This window comes from Callospermophilus lateralis, chromosome 5, assembly GCF_048772815.1.
Source record: "Callospermophilus lateralis isolate mCalLat2 chromosome 5, mCalLat2.hap1, whole genome shotgun sequence".
NCBI lineage: Eukaryota > Metazoa > Chordata > Mammalia > Rodentia > Sciuridae > Callospermophilus > Callospermophilus lateralis.
Window position 1 is genome coordinate 102,859,329 of NC_135309.1, and position 23,270 is coordinate 102,882,598.

General features: G+C 33.1%; 2 protein-coding genes across 2 annotated transcripts in view; one reads left to right on the forward strand and one right to left on the reverse strand.

Annotated features, from left to right (window-relative positions):
• Dhfr (dihydrofolate reductase) overlaps positions 1 to 23,270 on the forward strand; it is a 216,281-nt gene that overhangs the window by 63,479 nt on the left and 129,532 nt on the right. The window lies entirely within an intron of this gene.
• The window catches only part of Msh3 (mutS homolog 3), a 188,163-nt gene that overhangs the window by 54,756 nt on the left and 110,137 nt on the right, over positions 1 to 23,270 (reverse strand). Inside the window, exons 14-19 of the mRNA XM_076857073.2 lie at positions 21,309 to 21,496; positions 20,368 to 20,536; positions 12,182 to 12,246; positions 9,863 to 9,979; positions 4,398 to 4,505; positions 1,155 to 1,266 (exon numbers count right to left, since the gene is read on the reverse strand). Coding sequence (XP_076713188.2) covers positions 1,155 to 1,266; positions 4,398 to 4,505; positions 9,863 to 9,979; positions 12,182 to 12,246; positions 20,368 to 20,536; positions 21,309 to 21,496 — 759 coding nt within the window. The remainder of the gene's footprint in view (positions 1 to 1,154; positions 1,267 to 4,397; positions 4,506 to 9,862; positions 9,980 to 12,181; positions 12,247 to 20,367; positions 20,537 to 21,308; positions 21,497 to 23,270) is intronic.

A 23,270-nucleotide genomic window follows, 5' to 3' on the forward strand; every position in this document is an offset into this window, starting at 1 on the left:
TTTTCCCAATTCACTCTCTTGCTAGTATTCTCAATCTTTTAGGAATGTACATTTCTGAACAAAACCTATAAGTAAACTGGCCTCTTCCTTATCTTTAAACACATCTTTTCTTATGCTCTGTGCTCTTATCTCACTCAATATCTTTCAGTTCCTTAAGTTCACCCTGGTCCGCCTTACTTCCAGTCTCTGCCAGGTTGGTTCCTCTATGTAGCATATTTCCCCGCTTCTCCCTAGCTTACACTGACTCATTCTTCAGTCTGTATGTCACCTTGGGGAACCTTCTTCATATTTCCCACACTAGGTTAGGTCAACCTGTTACCTGTTCCCCCAGAACACATTGATTAACAACATTCTGGCACTAACTAAGCTGTACTATATTAGTCCGTCCATCTTCTCTGCTAGGCCACAGCTCTGCAAGGGCAGGGAAAAGTTCCAAATAGCTTACTACTCTCTGTTCCTAATACTCACTTAACTACCTGAGGCACTCAGTAAGTATGTGCTAAATGAGTTAAGTATGTAGGGTCATTAATGTTCTATAGAGAACTCGAGCCCATATAATGAAAATTATCATGGAAATAAGGTGAAGCATCTGTTTTATCTTTTTTTCCCAGAGCATCTGAAAATAGTGGAACACACCACAAAGCATATAACACTATATGATAATAGGAATTTACAAAACCCTGTTGTGATTCCAATCTCATCAGCATATTTGGGTATTGGTAAATATTGTTATTGTGTTACCTAGGAGAACTAAGATAATCCTCTTTAGTTGCTAAATCTTTCCATCTATGAATAAATTTTCATTAGAAATTGAATTAATTCCATACTTAATAGTGAATATGAAACCATACCCAGGATTAGTCCATTTAAAGCCAAAGTTAAAACCTGGATAATTTTAAATTATAAAAAATATTTATGGGGAAAAAAATATCTATGGAGCTAGAGTTGTGGCTCAGCGGTAGAGGGCTCACTAGCATGTTTGAGGCTCTGGGTTCAATCCGCAGCACCACATAAAAATAAATAAATAAAATAAAGGTACTGTGTCCAAGTATAACTACAAAATAAATATTAAAAAAATACTTATGTGATATTCCAAAAAGCTGGAATCAATGTTATCATCTTTTACTTATTTTTTCTTAAAATGTGGTACTTACTGATAAATTTGTACTATTGGGAACATACTGATCCTGTTCTCCCAGCAACATGTCAATCACAGGATGCCTTCCATTTTTTATCATGATTCTCTTTTCTTCTTGTAAAGTTGGCCTGCAAAAAAAGTTAGATTTCAATTTATAGGCATGAAAATAGCTTTTTAAAAAAAAATCTCTCAGCATGAAAAATTTCAGTACCCAGTTACTAAGATAGACAGCAAAACCTTAAACATAGACATTAAGAGCCAGAATAAGGCTTTGAGTATAAAAGTAGAATTTTAACTATAAAATAATAACTGGGAATAACTGTGCGCTGAAGCACAAACTTAGTAGTCTTCTGATGGCTCCAAGACTACAGATGACCTTTTCACAACCCTTTTTTTTTCTATTGTTGTTTAAGATCAAACATACTTTCATTACTAAAAGTAACAGTTCAGATTATCACTACTTGAATTATTTTCAGTAATGAGCATGATAAAGTAAATCATAAAATTATTTCTATATTTAATAATTACCTTAGTATTAATAATCTCATGTGTTGGACTGAATACAGAATGATCTAAAATTTTCATATTCTGTTTAATTTCTATGATCATTTATATCTTTCACTTTTTTATATAAATATTATTTTGGGTGGATGGGAGCATAGTTCAGTGTCAGAGTATGTGTTTAGCATTTCCAAGGTCCTGGGTTTTATCCCCAGCACTTTAAAAAAAGAAAGAAGAAGAAGAAGGAAAAGAGAGGCAGGGTAGAGAGGAGCCTGACTAGAGTAAAATAATGTGTAGATGGGGGTCAAAGAATTTGTAAGGAGTAATTAAGTGAGAAAGGTTTTATCTGAGAATGAGATGTCTATCTTTAAGGCATCTCATTTTTTTTAAGCCTGTGAATCTTATCAGTTTTCCAAGCCTTCATATCTTATCACCCATTATATCTTATCAGTATTATCTATTTATCCTGTCCCCTGAGCCAGCCCTGCTGGGACTTCTCCCCAGATGTTATTACTGAGATCAGTTTGGTGTCTCCTATTCCCAACCTTCGTCTATAAATTTATGTTTATAGACACATCATATTGGTTAAAAAAAAGTTATATTGTAATATAACATTGTTCAACTATTTTGAACTCAACAGTATATTTAAACCATCAGTACACATAAGAAAATCAATTTGACCAATACCATCTGATCCAACAGACTCTTATTTTTAATATTTTAAAGTCCATTTTATAAATAATTTTACAGATTATTATATGTATCTTATATATGTGTGTGTACATGTGTTTGCTTATTTGTTTTGGCATGTTGGGGATCAAACCCAAGGGTTCATGAATGCTAGACATGTGTTCTACCACTGGACTATACCCCCAAACCCTTAGTAAGAATTTAAAACTGGCAAATGTCACATTTTTACTTCATAGTTTTCTGGTTTTCAAGGTTTATATAACTGAAATAGGGTAACACATTTTGAATATAACTGCAAATAATCAATTTGAATTAAAATAAAACAGTTCAAAAGCACTAATGTCTTTCAATAAGCTGGAAATTTAAGAAAAACAAACTTAGGATACTTATATACTACTTAAAATGAATTTTAGATAGAAATCTCCTATTTCATGGCTATTTACATTCAGTTTAATTTTTGCCAAAAAACAGATTGATAAGACTACTGAAAGATTATGGTATAATTTATTTAGATTTTTTTTAGATTGATTCTTCTTAATATATGCAGTGCCCAATTTGGGCAGTTTTTGATATGTGAAATGCCAAAATGAAATGTCCTAAAATGTTTCACTGACAAACTAGGTAACTTGGAACAATCTTCCTACTGAGCCAAGGAGAAAAGCTAGACAAAGTATAGGAAAGAGCTACCCAAAGGCACCTAAAAACTAACAAGACAGCAAAGAATTACCAGGTAGGATCTGGGATAGGACCAAGGCCCATGGAAGGGCCAGTCTTCCCCTGTGGGTGCTGGCTGCTTTCTGAGGTAGTGGTCTGAGAACAGTGGACAGATATGTGTTGGACTGAAATAGCTAAGGCTGCTCATCAGACAGAAGAATACATCACCTCGACCCATGAATGGAATTAAGTAACACCAGACTGCTAGTGTCCTCAGCAACTTAGCAAGGTGAGATCCTGTCTCAAAATTAAAAAAAAAAAAAAAAAAAAGCCTGGATACATAGTTGAATAGTAAAGCTGGATTCAATCCTCAATCTTTCTTAAAGTCAACTGATTGTAGACTCTAAGCCTTCTACAACAGATGACAAATAGAATATGTAATTCTACTCCCTTCCTTCCCATTTACTGCACTGTTTCAGTTCTAAAATGCCTGTTGGTAACTGACTGACAGTGCAAATCTGTGTACGTTCAAATCCCTCTAATGTGACAAGAAACCAAAACATGAAAGAATATAAATAGCAAAATCTGCCTACTAAGAACTCTGTAGGTAATAGATACTGCTAGGCACTGGCTTTCTTTTTAGTCCCCACAATAAGCCAATTAGCTAAATATTTTTTAACTCTTCTGAAGGGTGTGTATGTGTGTGTGTGTGTGTGTCCCTCAAGCTTTTGGAAGACAAAAAATTTTCCTAAAAGTTAGAGCTAAGATTTAAAGTTAGGTTTATTTCATACTAATATCCACAATGGAAAGGAGAATAAACCATGTTGGAGTGTTTAAAAGCCAATAAAGAATAATGGGATGAATTTGGGCTGGAACAGAGAAAATCACAGAAATGTCCATTCTCCTTCAATCCTTTTTTAGCTAATCAAGATTTTCTTTTCTCTTTTTAAATTTTTTTCTTAGTTGTTGATCTTTATTTTTATTTATTTATATATGGTGCTGAAAATCAAACCCAGTGCCTCACACATGCTAGGCAAGTGCGCTACTGCTGAGCCACAGTCCTAGCCCTAATCAAGCTTTTATAAAGTTTAAAATGATGTAAAGTCTTCAAATCAATGTCAACATAAGAAAGGGGTACTCAAACTTTATCAATATATTGACCACATAAACTTAAAAATTAAAATATAACATTCATTTCTAGAGTTAGAAACATCTGCTTTCATTGTACTAATAGGTGGAATAAGAAAGGAATTTGTTATTTTTCAAATCAAGCTTTATGTGTATGACATTTCACTTTACCAAGAATCTGACACATTTGAGTAACTGCAATATTTTATAATAAAGACACTAGAATTAATTGAATAATGCAATTTCATCTGAAGCAATGATAAAGAGAAGAGAGAAAAGATATTACCGGCAGTAATCTCCTTGCTTTGCGACCTTGGCCAGGGAGAAAATACAGTCAATGGTTGCTAGGTGATGCACTGCTTTACACAAAGAGTGATAATGTTTACTGAAATTCCTATAGAAACAACAACAAAATAATCAAGTTAATGTCTTAGCTCTGTAAGAGCTATGCTAATGTAAGAACCCCCCAAATAAGCAGTATACCTAACAAGTAAGACAGATGGGAACTCGGTTGAACTTCCTTTATTTTTAATATACCTTGTATATACAGGTACCTACTATTTATACTATATTATACATTTCATCTGACTATGATATTTCGACTTATATATAATGAACAACTTATATATAAGAAATAATTTGCATTAAGCTCTAACATATCATAAGCTACTCAGACAGGTGAGCTTCCCTTTGGGCTCCTCTTATACAGGAACATCCAAACCTAAAATAACAATTTCAATACCTCTCACACTGAACTGGAAGCCTCTCAAAGGCAGACTCACCTATTTTGTACCCCTAGAGTCTACTCCACACTCTTATCATAGAATAGATATGGTAATAAATAGTTGTTAAAGACAAGCAAGGGGAAAAAGTAATTTTTTTCAGTTATCCTATGAATAATGTTTATAAAAATTTAATTTTAGATTTGTTTTTTAAAAGATAATAGTCATTGTCTCAAATCTTTGGCCAGTTAAACTATAATAGCTGGTGATCTAAAAGCTTAAAAGACTTATTAAAAGACTTGGTCAGGAAAAGTGTAGGAATGTGTACAGGTGGTTTTGTTATTGTTGTTTTTCCTAAAGTGCCCAATTACCTTGTATCATAGTATCATATTTCAATGTGTACCATACTATATAAATTGTGAACATCTGTTTGTAATGATCTGTTATAGATATTTGAAATACATATAATTATACTACAAAAAGGATCCAAAACTTATTTTTTTAAAATGCCTAGGATGAACTGCCTTTTTAAGATAAAATATATAACTAAGCTTAAATTCTTATAATAATTATTCTGCTTCCAAGAGGGATTAATAACTTTTATTTAATTAAAAAATTTTTAAATTTAGGTGATGATAAGCCTCAAATTCTTCAAAGTTTGGAAAATAAGGGAATATAATGATAACTAAGTTAACTACAAAGAAGGTCCAAGAAAAAGTCAAAGTGAAAAATCAATATTTACTAACCAGTAACTAAGAAAGGCACCTATATTTCTTTATAACAACCATCAAGGTAGATTTAATTACCTAAGTTTTATAAATGAAGTTCAGAGAGATTAAAGCAATAAAGGCTACAGTCTCACAATTATTAAATAGCAACACCAAGATTCAAATTGAGCTCTTTGTTATATGGTGCTATGAAAGGGAGGGAGGAGTTACATTGGAAAACCTCTCTTAAAAAGCGTTTTTCAGAAATGTTGAGATTTAGTCTATTTGTTACTTAACTCCAAACATTTTCAGAATGCTTCATAGCTTAAAAGGATATCCCATTGTTATTACAATGATCAATTATTCCTATAAATGATCACTGTCTTTGATTTTTTAAAAAAATTGTTTCTGGGATTTTTCCAGAATTATCATGATATTCTATGAAAATGATATTTTCTGAAAACTGGGAACATTTTAAGTATTTAGTTTTAGTTTTATTTTTGTGTTGACTAAGTGTGAAATGAAAAAATATATTCACAGTACACTTCTTTGAATAGACAAAGCATAATTAATTACCTACTTCTCACTGAATTAAAGTTCATCAAAATAAATTATATGAATTACATTAACAGTGTAAGAGCCTGTAAATCCCAAACACAGCAGGAATGCATCCCTAGTATCAGTCAGGAAGTCTTGAGATGCCACCTTAAAAATGCTTCCTAGTAGCCCACCACAGTGGTGCACACCTATAATCCCAGCAACTCAGAGGCAGAGGCAGGATGACTACAAGTTTGAGGCCAGCCTCAGCAATTTAGCCAGACTCTCTCTCTAAAATGAGAAAGATCTGTGGTTGTAGCTCAGTTAGAATGTTCCTGGGTTCATCTCCAGTACTGGATAGAAAGAGGGGAAAATACATACATACATACATATATACATACATACATAAGCAAGCCTCCTAGTTTGTGAAGATGCCATATGCTGTAAGGCCCTAACTCTGGAAGGTGGCTGCCCAGTAACAGTGCCTTGTTATACCTGAGCTGGCTTTGGTTGGAAAGCTAACCTCTCATTTACCCCTTGGACTATGCCATCCCTGTCCTAATTACAAATAGGCCTGGTCTTCTCATCCTGGGACCCTCTCTTACTAGAGAACAGTCATATTTGATGTTTCTACCTTTGCCTTTCTGGACATGGGTGTCAAAGAATTTTGGCACTAAGTTTTTTTTTTTTACTCTCACTCTCTACTCAGATCTTGTACAAGCCACCCTGATTTGTTACTACCCAGCAGCCTCAGGGTTGAAGGTAACTGTCTCTCATAATATTCTAATTTCCAGGATGGAAAGAATAAACATAGCTTTCAGTGGGTACAATTTCAGTTAATAAAAACACAAAAAGAAATAAAGGATAAGATAATTATTTTGATATGGACAATAATGTTCTTTCTCATGTCAGTGATGAATAAAATAAGGCATATGAATAAATGAAAATTATCATAAACTTTAAACATCATCATAACTCTTATTAAAGAAGTCTTGTTTGATTTATTGGCTTTTTTCTATTTTTCAACACCTTACCAAATTTCAAAGATAATTCATACTTAGAAAAACAACAAGCTGAAAGATGGGTAACTCAGATAACAATCCTAAAGATCAAGTTTATGCAACCTTATCACAATAAATTTAAGGCTGAAGTCAAAGCACAGTGAATTAATTTCTGGCCAAAAGAGGTTGCTGGATCTATGGGAATTAGGTGAAGATACTTAAAGCTATTATGATGACTAGAGAAGTTTATTATCAAATGTTGCTCAGAAATATTGGGGGCTAATATGAAAAAAAATACTTTACATTTTACTTTCAAATTCATTTCTAAAATATCGGAGCTATTATCTGAGAAAATTTAACAAATTTGCAATTGAGAAGATTACTCAAAATCCAGATTTCATCTTCCAGACTATAAAAGAGTTACCTGTTTTGAGAAAGAATTTTAGTGGCAGCAGTGTTTATAGCCTTGATTGTTTTGCAGCATTTTTATCAAAAGTAATATGACTAATGCCCAACAGTTAGTACCTCAGTCAGGGATAATACACTTACTGCTGGTATTCAATCCTCTGATGTCAGGTTCATTGAGGTTAATCTTTTTTTTATGATATCATATTCACACCATCTGGCAGCTCAATAAATAGTGTGCGTAACAATCAATGTTGTTTTTTAAATGGGGCTCTAGCTGCAAATGCTCTAGCTAAATTCAGGCAACATTTTTTTTAAATAAAAACTTTAATGCACATCTTTATTTTTAAAGTAATATATGCACATTATATAAAGTTCTAAAGTAATAAATCATGTATTGGCAAAATAGAGGATTTAATATCACTACTGATCTCACTATCTAGAACTAATCAGTTAACATCATGAGTCTACCAGTAGAAGATCCCCAACTTACAATGGTACAAATCATAAATTTTCAACTTTGCAATGGTGTAGAAATGATAACCACTCAGTAGAATCTATATTTTGAATGAACTTTGATTTTTTTTCTCAGGCTAGTAATATGTGGTGTGATACTCTGTCAAGATGCCTAACTATAGGCTAATGTAAGTGTTCTGAACATGTTGCAGGTATGATATGCTAAGCTATGAGATGAATTAATTGTATTTTTTAATTAATGATATTTTCATCTTAGGATGGGCTTATCAGAATGTGATCCCATTGCAAATTAAAGGCCACTGTATGTGTGTTTGTGTGTCCACATATATCTTTTAAGATATACATATGGTCAATAAGCAAACTAATAATTAATACACTAGCATATATATGCATTCTGTCTTTAAAAATATGTTTATATGCTGTGCATTATATGAATATACACATAAGTTGTGTCATATTTCAATATTATTTTACATCATTTTCTTTATTTAATAATATACCATAAGTATCATATTCTTTTGTGATGTTATGAAAACAAAAAAGGTGGCAAACTATTACAGATTCAAATAGACTAAAGAAACATAATAATCAAATGCATTGTGTGAAAGTTAACTAGATCTTTCATTTAAAAATTGGAAAGGGGCTGGACATCGTGGCACATGCTTGTAATTACAGTAACTCAGGAAGCTGAGGCAGGAGGATTGCAAGTTCAAGGGCAGCCTCAGCAACTTAGCAAGACTGTCTCAAAATAAAAGGGATTGGGAATGTTGCTCAGTGACAAAGCATGCCTGGGTTCATATCTAGTACCAAAAAAAAAAAAAAAAAAGAAAAATAAGAGATGGGAGGTGTTCAGGAAATTCAAGACATTCAAATATATTCTTAATATTAATTTTTCTTAGGTATGGTAATGGTTTTAAGATTATATAGCAGAATGTTCTTATGCTGAGAAGATTTATGCTTAATTATTTAAGGATAAAGTATTATGATGTCTAAAACTTACTTTCAATGTTCAGAAACAATGTGTGTATATATATATATATATATGTGTTTTATATACATATAATATATATACATTAAATACATATGAGAGATACAAAACAAATGCAGCAAAAAGTTGAAACTTAGGGCTGGGGATATGGTCAAGCGGTAACGCGCTCGCCTGGCATGGACAGAGCACTGGGTTCGATCCTCAGCACCACATAAAAACAAATAAAATTGTTGTGTCCACTGAAAACTAAAAAAATAAATATTAAAAAATTCTCTCTCTCTCCCCTTTAAAAAAAAAAGTTGAAACTTGATAAATTCAGACAAAGGGTATAAAGGTGGTCATTTCAACTTTCTGGTAGACTTAAACATCTTCAAAATCACAAGCAGGGAAAAAAACACAGGCTGTTAAAATTTAAAAAAAAAAAATTAAATGGAGGGCTGGGAATGTGGCTAAGGGCTAGAGTACTTGCCTAGCATGTGTGAGGCACCGGGTTCGATCTTCAGCCCAACATTAAATAAATAAATAAACACACAAACAAACATAATAAAGTCATTAAAAAAAATTAAATGGAGATAATAAAAACAAAGCAACTAGCCCAAACCTGTCCATCTCTGAAAGAGACACGAAGTCTTTAATAAGAAAGGTAAATTCCAAGGTAGAATTTCAAAGTGACTCTACTAAACATTATTAACAACAAAATGTTAGTGCAGAAACAATAATGTGTGTTTGGTCTCACCAAAGACTAAGACAAGCTTATGTTTCAATGGATTAAAAATAAAACTCAAGAACACAAATACTCAACTATTTTATAGCAGGTCACAAGCAGTAATCTCTACTTTTCTTTTTGATGGAAAGACTTTCCGGTCTATTTCTCATAGCAAAAAGTCAGATTATATTTATCATTGCAAACTCACTCTAGAAAATCAAGCCATTCAGTGTTGCAGTCAAGGACTAGCTGCTCCCGGAGCTGATTCAGATGTCTGTAATTTTCTACAACAAAAGGAGAGTGAAAGCGGCTCACAGCCTTTGTGCTAGAAGAGGGGGAAAAACATAAATATGAAATCAAGGTTATAAGAATCAGCAATGCCATCACTTCAGAAAATTAAAGGAGTTATTTATTATTCACTGATGAACCTTGAAAGTAAATAGCTGTAAATAAAGAACATTCTTTAATTATTTTATGGTCCTGAACTACTGATTCCTAAGAATATGACCTTGTTCAGGAAGCTTTTTAAAATGTATTTCAAACTGTATGGCAAAGTCAGACTTTAGAATTTTTATTTCATAGGCAAAAAAAAAAAAAAAAAGCTTTTTTTTTCTTTAAATTATACTGTGATAATGCTCACCTAAAAAAAAAAAATGAGAAGCAAATACAGCAAAGTAAGGTGACAAAGGTTGAAGACAGATACACTGGTGAAGGTCATATTTTTTATATTTTTTTTAAAAAATGTAAAGCATCACAAGAAAGCAAAGCATAAATTTAGAAGGAGTTCTTCAGGACCCAGGGGTTCTGGATGGGAAGAAATACCACATACTCCTTGTCTGGGCTTGAGAGTAATCTCTGCCCTTTTCATTAACAAGTTGTAAAAGCACAATACAGGCTGCTGGGGGTCCCAGGAAAAGACTCTAGGCCAAGGTCTCCATCTTGCCACTGACCAACTATTGTGACTTTGGGCAAACAGAATGGACTTCTCTAAACATCACTTTCCTCAGCTGTAGAATGGGGACTATAATAGTATCTACCTCATACAGTTGAGAGGGTGAAAGAGAAGTGCTTAACAGAGTACCTAGTTGTGAGTACTCAACAAGTATTAGGTGGCTGCTACTGCAAGTAATGTCATCACTACTAGGATGATAGGTCTTCAAGCAGAAAAGGTGAGGGTGAGCTGTGATCTTTGCTTGCTACCTCACTCCTGCAATACACTACTCAAGTTATCTTTCATTTGTCATATTGCTGATCGGGTGTGGATCTTTCACTTTCAAAATCCAACTAATAATACTCTAATACGTCATTATGTCAAGACCTTGATGACCAGAAGAAAATGGCAATGAACTTTCCCCAAACCATTTTATTTGTTTATTCAATTTACCACTGAATGTTCACAAATGCTGACATTGATTTATGTTTTCCTTGTTGCTTTTAAATTACATCATCTAGACTTCTATGCAAACATTTATCATAGCCTTCTCTTTTGGCAAAATTCATTTACTGAGGCATTTCAGTTAGTGTTCTAGGTAGACTAACATGATTACAAGTAATGTCTCTTCATAAAACATATTGCCATTCATTAGCTGTAATACAGAGCAAAAGTAGATAAAGGACAACAGGCCAACAAAGAAACAAAAATTCCCCCAAATCAGCAATACTCATATCTATAGTGCAGCTCTAATAACACAGGAAAAAAAGATGGTATCAGAGCTAAACAAACCCAGGCGTGTGCCTTCAGCATCTATTGTTCTGGCAATGGATAATAAATAGTTTTCTTTTCTAATTAAAATAATTAATAATTATTCACATATCATGTCAAAATTTCCCTTCATCTTTAACCAAGTTCCTTTATATGTTTACCAGCTACTTGGTTCTCTAAAACTGTTTTAGGTAAATAAAAAAAATTTTCATCTCAGATTCATTCAAACTTATTAATAACAGCACTAACAAATAATCCAAAACGGATACTATTCACAGGAGTAGACACTGCTCTAATACTATTTTAAGTGAGTCCCCTCTGGAAGATTAATGCTAACCAAGGAGAAAAGACAGAATCTCAATGTGGTTCTCTAATTTTGTTTTTGATTCTTTTATATCATCGATTCATGATATAAATATAAGCTACAAAAAGAAGATGTAAAGAACTATTATAACTATGTGCCAAGGAAAGCATTAAGAATAAAGAAATGTGAAGTTCAGTGAGGTAGAAAATGAAATTTCAGCTTCTAAAAAGAAATGTCAGGCACAGATTCATCAAGAAGTTCAAGCAACCAAATTAATCTTACAATTGAAGGTTCTGCAACCTTTTTTCCTTGTGTACAATAACCTACAAGAATAAAATGGAAACTTACAAAAAAAAAAGGAAAACAAAGATATACCTTTGAAAAATATTTTTAAATCAATGATAAAAATTGCTACAATTATCTCTTTGATTAAAAATTTCATAGGAATATCCAAGGGAGAAAGGTATACAGACATCATTATAACTCAAGGTATAAAAAAAAAAAATTGTTTTTAAACCTACCTTCCAACCTTAACCCAATCAGCTGGTATACAAGATATTGCAGAATTCTTTATTTCAATCATAAACTAAAATAAATACAAATGAATAGTTAGATGTTTGAATAAGTACCAATTAAGTATTTTTAAAGCTTCCTCAAAATAGTGGTATAATAGGTTTAATAAATATTTTTCTAAATATTTGAAATAAATCCAGTATTGTTCTTGGGAAAGTTTATATATGTGTCACTACAATAAAATCTGACTAATTATGATAAAGTACAATTTGTATTGAGAAAAGAGTTTATAATAAAGGTGTAACTTGGAGTTTTAATGTTTATAATAGTGTTGTATGCATACTATGAATGGTAATTTTTCATGAATAACATCTTTCATTTATTAGTATTCACTCAAGAATTCTATTACTCAGGTAAGATTCAATTTGTAAGTATATAAAATTTTTAAATATTCAATTATTAGGTGGTATCACTATTTTGAGAAATGATTCCTCCCCTATTCTGAACAGAAGAGAATTTTTCCCCCCAATAGTTTCTACTGAAGAAACCCAAATCCTCTAAAAGCATCCTTTTAAAAAACCTTGGCTTCAGCTGGGCATGGTAGCACATACCTGTAATCCCAGCGGCTTGGTAAGCTGAGGCAGAAGGATCCCGAGTTCAAAGTTAACCTCAGCAAAAGCGAGGCACTAAGCAACTCATTGAGACCCTGTCTCTAAATAAAATAGAAAATAGGGCTGGGGTTGTGGCTCAGTGGGCAAGTGTCCATGAGTTCAATCCCCAGATCCCCAGTACTCCAAAAAAAAAAAAAAAAAAAAAGAAAGAAAAGAAAAATTTCCTTGACTCATCCAACTATTGAAAGAAGAAGATATTTCTTCCTATATAAGAGTTTATGTTTTCACATATAGGAATCCTATCTTTATAGCTTCCACAGATAAGCAAGCATCTCTGAAACCAGCCATAAAGCAAGTTTTTCTATCATATCTTTCATGTTTAGCATTAGTTACAAGTCACCTCGTCTCAGTGTCCTTTAATTCTTGGGGGGAAAAATTTTAGTATTTACATAAATTTTTAAAAATATATTTTCATGACAATGAATCACAGAGCTCTGTGGCCATCATTTATTTTGAGGTGGCTATGGGAACTTTTTTCACATTTAACAGTTTTATGATATGCATATAACTTCATGTATTTATGATATTCATAATATTATTACTATCTACCTGGTTAAGAGTTTATTTTTCCATTAATAGAAACACAATAGTTTGTACAGTAATTATAATAGAAATTAATGGCTAATTTTAAAGAGTTTTGATCCTTAGCAAAATTTTGGGGGACTAAAGATGTCTTCTTGTACAGAAATAAATTAATATACAGTTTCAAATCTGAGTTATACAGTTAAGAGTGAAGATTACCTCTACATAGGGAAGAGGGGTGGGAGGGAAAGGGAGGGAAAAAGAGAAATGCATGGATGGTGGAAGGAGACCCTCAATGTTATACAAAATACATGTATAAAGATGTGAGAGAAAAAAAAAAAAAGAATAGCGTTACCCTAGATTAGGTAGAGAGAAGTGATAGGAGGAGAGGGGAGGGCTGGGGGAGATAGGAAGGATAGTAGAATGAAACAGACATTATTATTACTGTGTGTATATATGTGAATGCATGACCAATGTGATTCTGCATCCTGTATACTCAGAAAAATGAGATATTATAACCCCTCTGATTCAAATGTATGATATGTCAAGGTCATTATACTGCCATGTGTAACTAATTAAAAAATAAAAATTAAAAAAATAGTAAAGACTCTTAATAAGCCCTGTGACTACAAAAAGTAACTGCAGAAGGGCTGAAGTTGTGGATCAGTCGTAGAGCACTTGCCTAGCATCTGTGAGACACTGGGTTCGATACTCAGCACCACATAAAAAATAAAAATAAAGGTCCACTGTCAACAACAACAACAAAATTTTAAAAAGCAACTGAAGAAAACAGCCACAAAATAAATATAATAGGAAAGATAAGATCACTTTTAAACTACATTAAATTTTGCTATTTTAACATGCTCTATGAGAAGACACATTGGCCCTCCCTCCCTCCCTCCCTCCCTTCCCCTTCCTTCCTTCCTTCCTTCCTTCCTTCCTTTTCTTGGTACCAGGGATTGAACTCAGGGCCACTTGACCACTGAACCACATCCCCAGCTCAATTTTTTTGTATTTTATTTAGAGACAGGGTCTCAATCAGTTGATTAGCACCTCGCTAAATTGCTGAGGCTGGCTTTGAACTCACGATCCTCCTGCCTCTGCCTCCCAAGCTGCTGGGATTACAGGTTTGTGCCACCATGCCTGACTTTCTTTTTTTTCCTCCTTTTATTTGCCTATTTTTATTAGTGCGTTATAATGATATATAATGATGGGGCTCATTGTTACACTTTGGCATTTTTATACTGAAATTCTATCTCACCCAAATCAGAATGGCAATTATCAAAATATAAGTAATAATAAATGTTGGCAAGGATGTAGGGGGAAAGATTCACTTATACATTGCTGGTGGGCCTGCAAATTGGTGCAACCACTATGGAAAGCATTATGAACATTTCTTAGAAAACTTGGAACAGAACCATCACTTGACCCAGTTATCCCACTCCTAGGTTTATAATCAAATAATTAAAATCAGCATACTACAGTGATGCAGCCACTTCAACATTTATAGCAGCCCAATTCACAACAGTCAACCTATGGAACCAACCAAGGTGCCCATCAACTAGGTGAGTGAACAGAGAAAATATAACATATACACAAAGGAATATTACAAACAATAAAAAAGTATGAAATAATGGCATTTGCCAATAAATGGATGAAACTGGAGACTATCATGCTAACTAAAATAAGCTAGTCCCAAAAAACTAAAGGCAGAATGTTGTCTCTGATATGTGGATGCTAACCCACAACAAGGTTAGGGGAATATTAAAAGTTCATTGGACTAGACAAAGGGGAATTAAAGGACGAGAGGAAAGATGGGAACAGAAAAGATAGTAGAATGAACTGGACATATCTTTCCTATCCTTATATATGAATACATGGACAATGTAACTCCACATCATATCAAACCACAATAACAGGATCTTAATTGGGATGAGTTATACTTATTCTATGTATATATAATGTCAAAGTACACTCTACTGTCATGCATATCTAGAAAAAACAAATAAAAAGATAAAAAATAAAGTTGTACAGTAATTTCCAATATGCAAAGTGCTACTATATATAATTTAATAATAACAGAATAAATGTTCATTTTTATTAATTAAAAAAATTCTGGGAAGAACAGTGCCAAAGGCAAATAGCAAAATTTTCTTTTTTAAAAAATTTATTTCTTTTGCATTACAATTCTTAATACACCATTATACAATAATTTATCATATCTCTGATTATATATTAGGTATGTTGACACCAAATTCACATCTTCATACATGTATTTTGTATAATGATGAGGGTCTCCTTTCACCATCCATGCTATCCCCCTTCTCCCTCCCTTTCCCTCCCGCAAATAGCAAAATTGAGAAACACACTGGATCACTGATATTTGGGGAGAAACATTCAGATCCACACTGAGAGATTCACAGGAGTCACTACCTAAGAAATGTTGTCTGAAATTAATAAAAACCAACAGCACCTTTGGAATAGTTGGATCACAACTGTTCAGTGTGTGAATATCACAAGTCTATTCTAGGGGCCACCATCACTTCAGAAAGCCACCACTTAAACAGTCCATACTGGATGGAAAACAGAGTGAGAGCGAGGAAAGCCCAAACGGACCTCTCATCTGTTAAGCCCCTGTGGTCACATGCTGCTTTCACATTACTCCCATATCCTTGGATTTTCTGTCCAAGTTCTTCTTCAAAGTTGTCATCCACTTGGCTTTTTTCCTCGTCTGTGTTAACTATAGAATAGAACAATTCTTTCTAGCTATTTCCTTTTTCAGGAATTCTAAGAATAAGCAGGCAGGCCTTTGTTTAAGACTTACTGCTAAAAAAAAGAAAATGAATATTGGAAAACGGCACATGTTCCAGAAACCTTAAAAAGTTCTCATAGCAACTTCCTCTGCACTACAGCTCCTGACTGTGTTTCTTATATGTAAATGAGAAAAGTCAGCCTGGATTCATTCTAGCAATCTCTCACATTCTTCTCCCTTGGCCCCAATTCTGTCTTGGTTAAATGACAGTGTTTCTCAAACCACAGCCTGTGGTACCACCAGCCTAACATCATTGCTAGGTTTGCTGAAATTCTTAACTCACTCCAGAATCTGCTTGTTTCTCCAAAACCACAGTTAACCCTCTCCTTCCCTCTCTGCTTTTTTTCTCACTCTCTTAAGAATGTTCAATTTTTTTTTATTTAGAAGATTAAAAAGAGAATGTTTTCCATATTTTAAACCTACTAAACAGATATTTCAATGTGTTGCATGCTCTGAATCAATAAACATTTTCCTGAAAATTATTTCCAATGCCAGATGTGATGGCACATGCCTATAACTCCAGTGATTTGGGAGGCTGAGGAAAGAGGATTAAAAAGTTGAGGTCAGCCTCAGCAATTCAGAGAGGGCCTAAGCAACTTAGTGGCAAAAGCTATATGCATGGAAAATGTCAGATGGAATGGAAGGATATAAAATAAGAAGCATACATATACATAAAGTAAGTTTTCCTTCCTGCCTCTCTCAGAATTATATAAGCACATTTGATGGTCTGGTCTTAATCTTCTAATAATCTCTAAATTTGCCAATTCTTTTAATCTATTTTTAAACAAAATTTATAACAATTCTAAATATTTAGAATTCATCTGGTATTTGAACAGAATCATTATTTCTCAAAAAATTAACAAAAATAGTACTTTATTAATATATTAATAAAATTCTAGAGTAAACTATTAAAAAACACACAAAAATTTAGCCCATTGTTCATAACTAAAAAATTTCCTTCCTCAAATTCATCACCTTGACTGACTAAAGGCATAAAGAATAAATAAATTATCTTCCTTCCGAATCATTTGTAATACAAATACTTGATCTCCATCTGTATTTTTCCTTAAACTTCAATGCTGCACTCAAAATGAATATCCAATCTACTATCTCTTATAAATTCTTGAGATTTTTCTCCCATGTTTACTTAAAAATTGTCAACTGAATCCAGGACCATCATCCCAAGACTGAAGTTTTATCTTAGTTTGAATAATACAGATTCTATATGTCTTAATTTTATCAAATAATATCTCAGGTATTAATAATTCCTTGGGTTAACATTTTTGAGTGAAACAAAATAATAACATGATAGACTGAAGCCAGGCAGACCTGGGCTGAAACTGACCTTCTGCTTTTAGGTAACATTTTTACCTAGCTCATGGTTCTTTCCAGTAAAACTAGAATAACCCTTTTTCTTTTCCTGTTGTTATAAGAATTAAGTAAGATAATACATGTAAAACACTTGCCACACTCAAGACTTTAACAAATGTTTGATAAATGGCAACTATATTACTATTATTGTCATCACATTAAAATTTAGTAGTAATATTTTATGATTAGAAGGCACTTTGATGTATTTTAACTTAACTGATCTTCACACTAGTCTCAAGGTACAGTTGACTCTTCCATGGTCAAGTAGCATGTAACTGGTAGAACTGGCACTTACACTTGGCTTTCCCACTGTAATACCAAGAAGCCAGTCTGCTACTTTATATCCTCTATTAACATTATTAAAGCAATTATGATCATCTGATTTTCACCAAAGAGGCAGAAGAGTAATCCTTGCGTTATTTTTACTTTAGAAGGTCATGATTGAATAATACAACCAAGAGACAAATTCAATATTTGGTGTTTTCCTGTTTGAAAACACCAAATATTTCCTTAATAGACTCCTATAGTGCAAGAATTGAAACCAAGAATCAAAAAATGGGATGGACTCAAACTAAAAAGTTTCTTCTCAGCAAAATAAACAATCTGTGAGGTAAATAGAGAGCCTACATCCTGGGAGCAAATTTTTACCCCTCACACATCAGATAGAGCACTAATCTCTAGGGTATATAAAGAACTCAAAAAGTTAAACACCAAAAAAAACCCAAATAACCCAATCAATAAATGGGCCAAGGACATGAACAGACTCTTCTCAGAAGAGGATATATAATCAATCAACAAACATGAAAAAATGCTCATCATCTCTACCAATTAGAGAAATGCAAATCAAAACTACACTAACATATCATCTCACTCCAGTCAGAATGGCAACTATTATGAAGACAAACAACAATAAGGGTTGGCAAGGATGAGGGGAAAAAGGTACACTCATACACTACTGGTGGGACTGCAAATTGATGCAGCCAATATGGAAAGCAGTATGGAAATTCCTTCGAAAACTGAGAATGGAGCCACCATTTGACCCAGCTATCCCTCTCCTTGGTCTATACCCAAAGGACTAAAAAACAGCATACTACAGGGACACAGCCACATCAATGTTTATAGCAGCACAACTCACAATAGCTAAACTGTGGAACCAACCTAGATGCCCTTCAATAGATGGATAAAAAAAAAAAGTGGCATATATACACAATGGAATATTACTCAGCAATAAAAGAGAATAAAATCATGACTTTTGAAGGTAAATGGTTGGAGCTGGAAAAGATAATGCTAACTGAAGTTAGCCAATCCCCACCTGCCCCCAGCAAAAAAATGCTGAATGTTTTCTCTGAAAAGGAAGCTGATTCATAGTGGGGTAGGGAGTGGGAGCAGGGGAGGAATAGACAAACTCTAGATAGGGAAAAGGGGTGGGAGGTGAAGGGAGGAGGCATGGGGTTAGAAATGATGGTGGAATGTGATGAACATCATTATCCAAAGTACAGGTATGAAGACACGAATTGGTATAAATATACTTTTTATACAATCAAAGACATGAAAAATCAGGCTCTATATGTATAATATGAATTGTAATACATTCTGCTGTCATATATCAAAAAGAATTAATAAAATAAAAAAACAATACCACAATATTGTTACAGAATCACTAAATATAGTTTTTCACTCTTATTTTACTTGTAAATTAATTTATTTTAATTAGGTATATATGACAGCAGAAAGCATTTTGATTCACAGTACACAACTGCAGTACAACTTTACATTCTATGGTTGTGCATGATGTAGTATCACACCATATTTGCAGTCATACATGTACCTAGAGTAATGATGTCCATCTCATTCAACCATCTTTCCTGCCCCCATGCACCCTCCCACCCTCCCTCCCCTTTGCCCAAAGTTCCTCCATTTTTCCCATGCCTCCTCCTTCCCCATTATGGATCAGCATCCACTTATCAGAGAGAACATTCAGCCTTTGGTTTTGGGGGATTGACTTACTTTGCTTAATTTGATATTCTCCAACTCCATCCATTTACCTGCAAATGCCATAATTTCATTCTTCTTAATGGCTCAGTAATATTCCATTGTGTATATATACCACAGTTCCTTTATCCATTCATCTATTGAAGGGCATCTAGGTTGGTTCCACAGTTTAGCTATTGTGAATTGTGCTGCTATGAACATTGACGTGGTTATGTTATTACAGTATGCTGATTTTAAGTCCTTTGGGTGTAAACCAAGGAGTGAGATAGCTGGGTCAAATAGTGGTTCCATTCCAACTTTTCTAAGGAATCTCCATACTGCTTTCCAGATTGGTTGCACCAATTTGCAGTCCCACCAGCAAAGTATGAATGCCTTTTCCCCCATTTAGCAATTATACTACTAACTTCAGAAAGAACTACCATCATTTAATAATCAATGTGTGATACAATCAACATTACATGGTCCACTTGGTATCATTTCATTTTCTCTAAGCCTAGGATCAAAGAATGACTTCTATGTCCTGGATTCAGAACAAATGGATTCTCTAAATTATTACTTATATAAGAAGCAAAGTTTTCCATAATATAATTCCAACAGATAACAATAAAACACATATAACATTAAGTTGCATAAGTTTGTCAAAAGACTAATAAATATCATTATTAAAATATTTCTTATCAAAACAATTTATTTTTATTTCCAAAGAACAAAACAAAAAGTTGAAAAAATGATATTTACATCCTATCCTCAGATTTTTATTTACATTTTAAAATAGCTTTTCTACTTAAGGCAAGTTGATGCAAAATAAATTCATGTTTGACATTACCTCCTGTCCTGATACTGTCACATACTGTGCAGAAGGATTTTTTAATATTTTTCGTATTTCTTGCAAATGTATTTGGATCTTGTCAGTAACTTCTTGAATTTCATCCTTCCTCTGTTTTATTAAAGGAAAGTTAGAAAGGTCTTTGAATAATTCAGTTTTATTCCCAATTCTGAAATATAAAAAATGCAAATACATATATTTAAGTATATTATTAGAACAGTTATCAATTTTATTTTGTAGCATGATAAAAGACCGTAGTGCTAGAAGTCAAGAAAATGTGGTTCTAATGCCAGTTCTGCCACTAAGTATTTATGGGGATGTTTCTGAACTTCTGCAGATTGACAAAATTACCATAATATAATTTTAATTTTACAAATTCATGATTCCCATGGTGAAACCAAGAGAAAAAATTAAATAAGAGTCATTTGCCTATTCAGAAAATAAAGACAAATGTAAATGTCAATTTTTTTTTAAAAATATGGAAACCTTTGTGGGACGCACTGTGAAATAATTATCCTTTAAAAGATAACTTTGCTGTTACAGAATCTAAATATAAGACAGATCATCCCTGGATATCTAAGAAATGAGTACACAATGGATATCTGGGAAATGAGTACACAACGCCATCTGACATCCATTTTCAAGTTAACAAACTGCTACTATTTGGTTTTGCCTGTGCTTTATAGTTTTATCATCTGACACCTGGGGAAGCAGTACAACTGTCCTACGTAATAAACTGCCTGAGTTTAGACAATAAAGTGTAACTTCCAGCTGTAATGTAAAACTTTCAGTATCTAAATCATGTTTCTAACTGAGTACATGTGCACTCAAGCACCTTCTACCAGTACTCTAGCAAAGACTGAAAATCCACACATCAAATGGCAAATGTATTAGATGAATGCTCATTGATGGAAAGGAAGAACTGAGGATCTGGTACTTACTTGGCAGCTTGTTCATTAAGTATTTTTAAGTAATGCTCCACTGGACTGAGGAGTTCAGGGACTTCTAAAATAACTGTCTGGAGCAGGTTTGACTGAACATGAGAATTAACAGCAGGCATTAATGCTTGAAACTCTGACTGCAGACGATACAGGGTCTTGACAATCAAGAAGAACTCTTGGGTAGAACACTGAAAACAGGAATATTTTTAATCTACACAGCATAAGGTACAAGAAAATAAAGTTTACTTAGTGATCTTTTTAAAATTAGAATCAAAAAAAAGGAAAAATTTCTAAACTATTTAGTCCAAATAAAATGCCACTGCTAATTTCTAAATGAGGTTAAACACTATATCATTTTTTTTTTCCAGTAATGAGTATTGAACCCAGGGACACTCTACCACTGAGTTACATCCCCAACCCTCACTGTTTTATTTTGTATTTTGAGACAGAGTCTCACTAAGCTGCTGATGCTGTTGCTCAAACTTATGATCCTCCTGCCTCAGCCTCCTGAGTCTCGGGGATTATAGGCATGTACTATGGCTCCTAGCTAAACACTACATAACAAAATATTTTAAAGCAATAAGAAGATAATTTCAGTATGGGATAATAAAGCCAATATTTGGTAAATTTTCATTTTAAAATACATGTTTACAACGTTTTTTTTTTGTTTGTTTTTTTTTTTTTTTTTTTTTTTTTTTTGCTATATGGTCAATATCAACAACATGAAGGACAGTTCTAAGGGAAATATCTGTAAGACATGACAGTGAAAGAACAAATTTCTCCCAAATATAATGAGCTCTTACAAACTGACATGAAAAAAATAAATAATCCAAAGAATTATGGCTAAACAAAGTAAATATGTAGCTCATAAGAAAAAATGTCTAACAAACATGATTAACTATTCAGAACAAAAGATGCACAAATTGAAACAACAAGGTAGCGTCTGTGACTTATCAGAATGTCAAAGATTTAAAAGTCTAGGTCACACAGGTGTTTAAAAAAAACTAATACTAAAAGTACAAGCATAACCTTTTTGAAGAATAGCTTGGGATATCCTGATAAATTAAGAAGTGCACATATCTTAATAAATTAAAAAGTGCACTACACAATTTCAGTTCTTTAGAATTTATTTCAAAATGTATTCAAGTAGTGGGAAAATATGTGTGTATCTGTATTTAGAGTAGTGATTTTTTATAATAATATAAAAACAAATGTCCATCAATTGGGATCTTATTAGGAAAAACTCAAAACAATGTAATACTATTAAAAATAAGAAACCTGTATTTACTGCTACAGAACCCTATAATTTCAACATATACTAAATAAATAGTATGCTTATATCATATACATATATATTTTTATATCTTTAGACAGCAACATTTTCTTTGTTATCTTTAAATGATATGAATCATTCTCTAAACGTTAAAAATAAAAACAGATTTCTAGAAGGGCACACATATAACTTACTCTTTTTACCTCTAGGTAGTAGTTATGGGGAGGTGGTACAGGAAGACTCATTCTTTATACCCTGGTATACCATTGTAATTCTTAAACACACATTAATAATTTTTTATAGAAGCTTCTGGTAAAGACAGTGGGATGAACCCATGCATCTAAATTCTCTCCATGTCAGAACTACGGTCAAAACATTTTTTCAGAATGCATAAAACCATAAGAATGACTCAAAGACATCAGCAACAAGTCTCAAAATGTTTTGACTCTAAAGTTGTCCTTATGTAAAACTGAGATACAACCTGATTTACACCAAGAATCCTAAAAGTTCCAGGTGGTACATCATGATCTTTGCAGGTGGGAAGGGGTTAGAGTAGGGAAGAATTAGTTGAGAGCCATTTAAGAAACAATTAAATCCCTGGATCCCTTATACTTTTCTATGCTATTGGGCAACCAATACTTCACTGCCTTATAAAGAAGTCTAGATCTATTCCAGGGAAAAAGTAACCT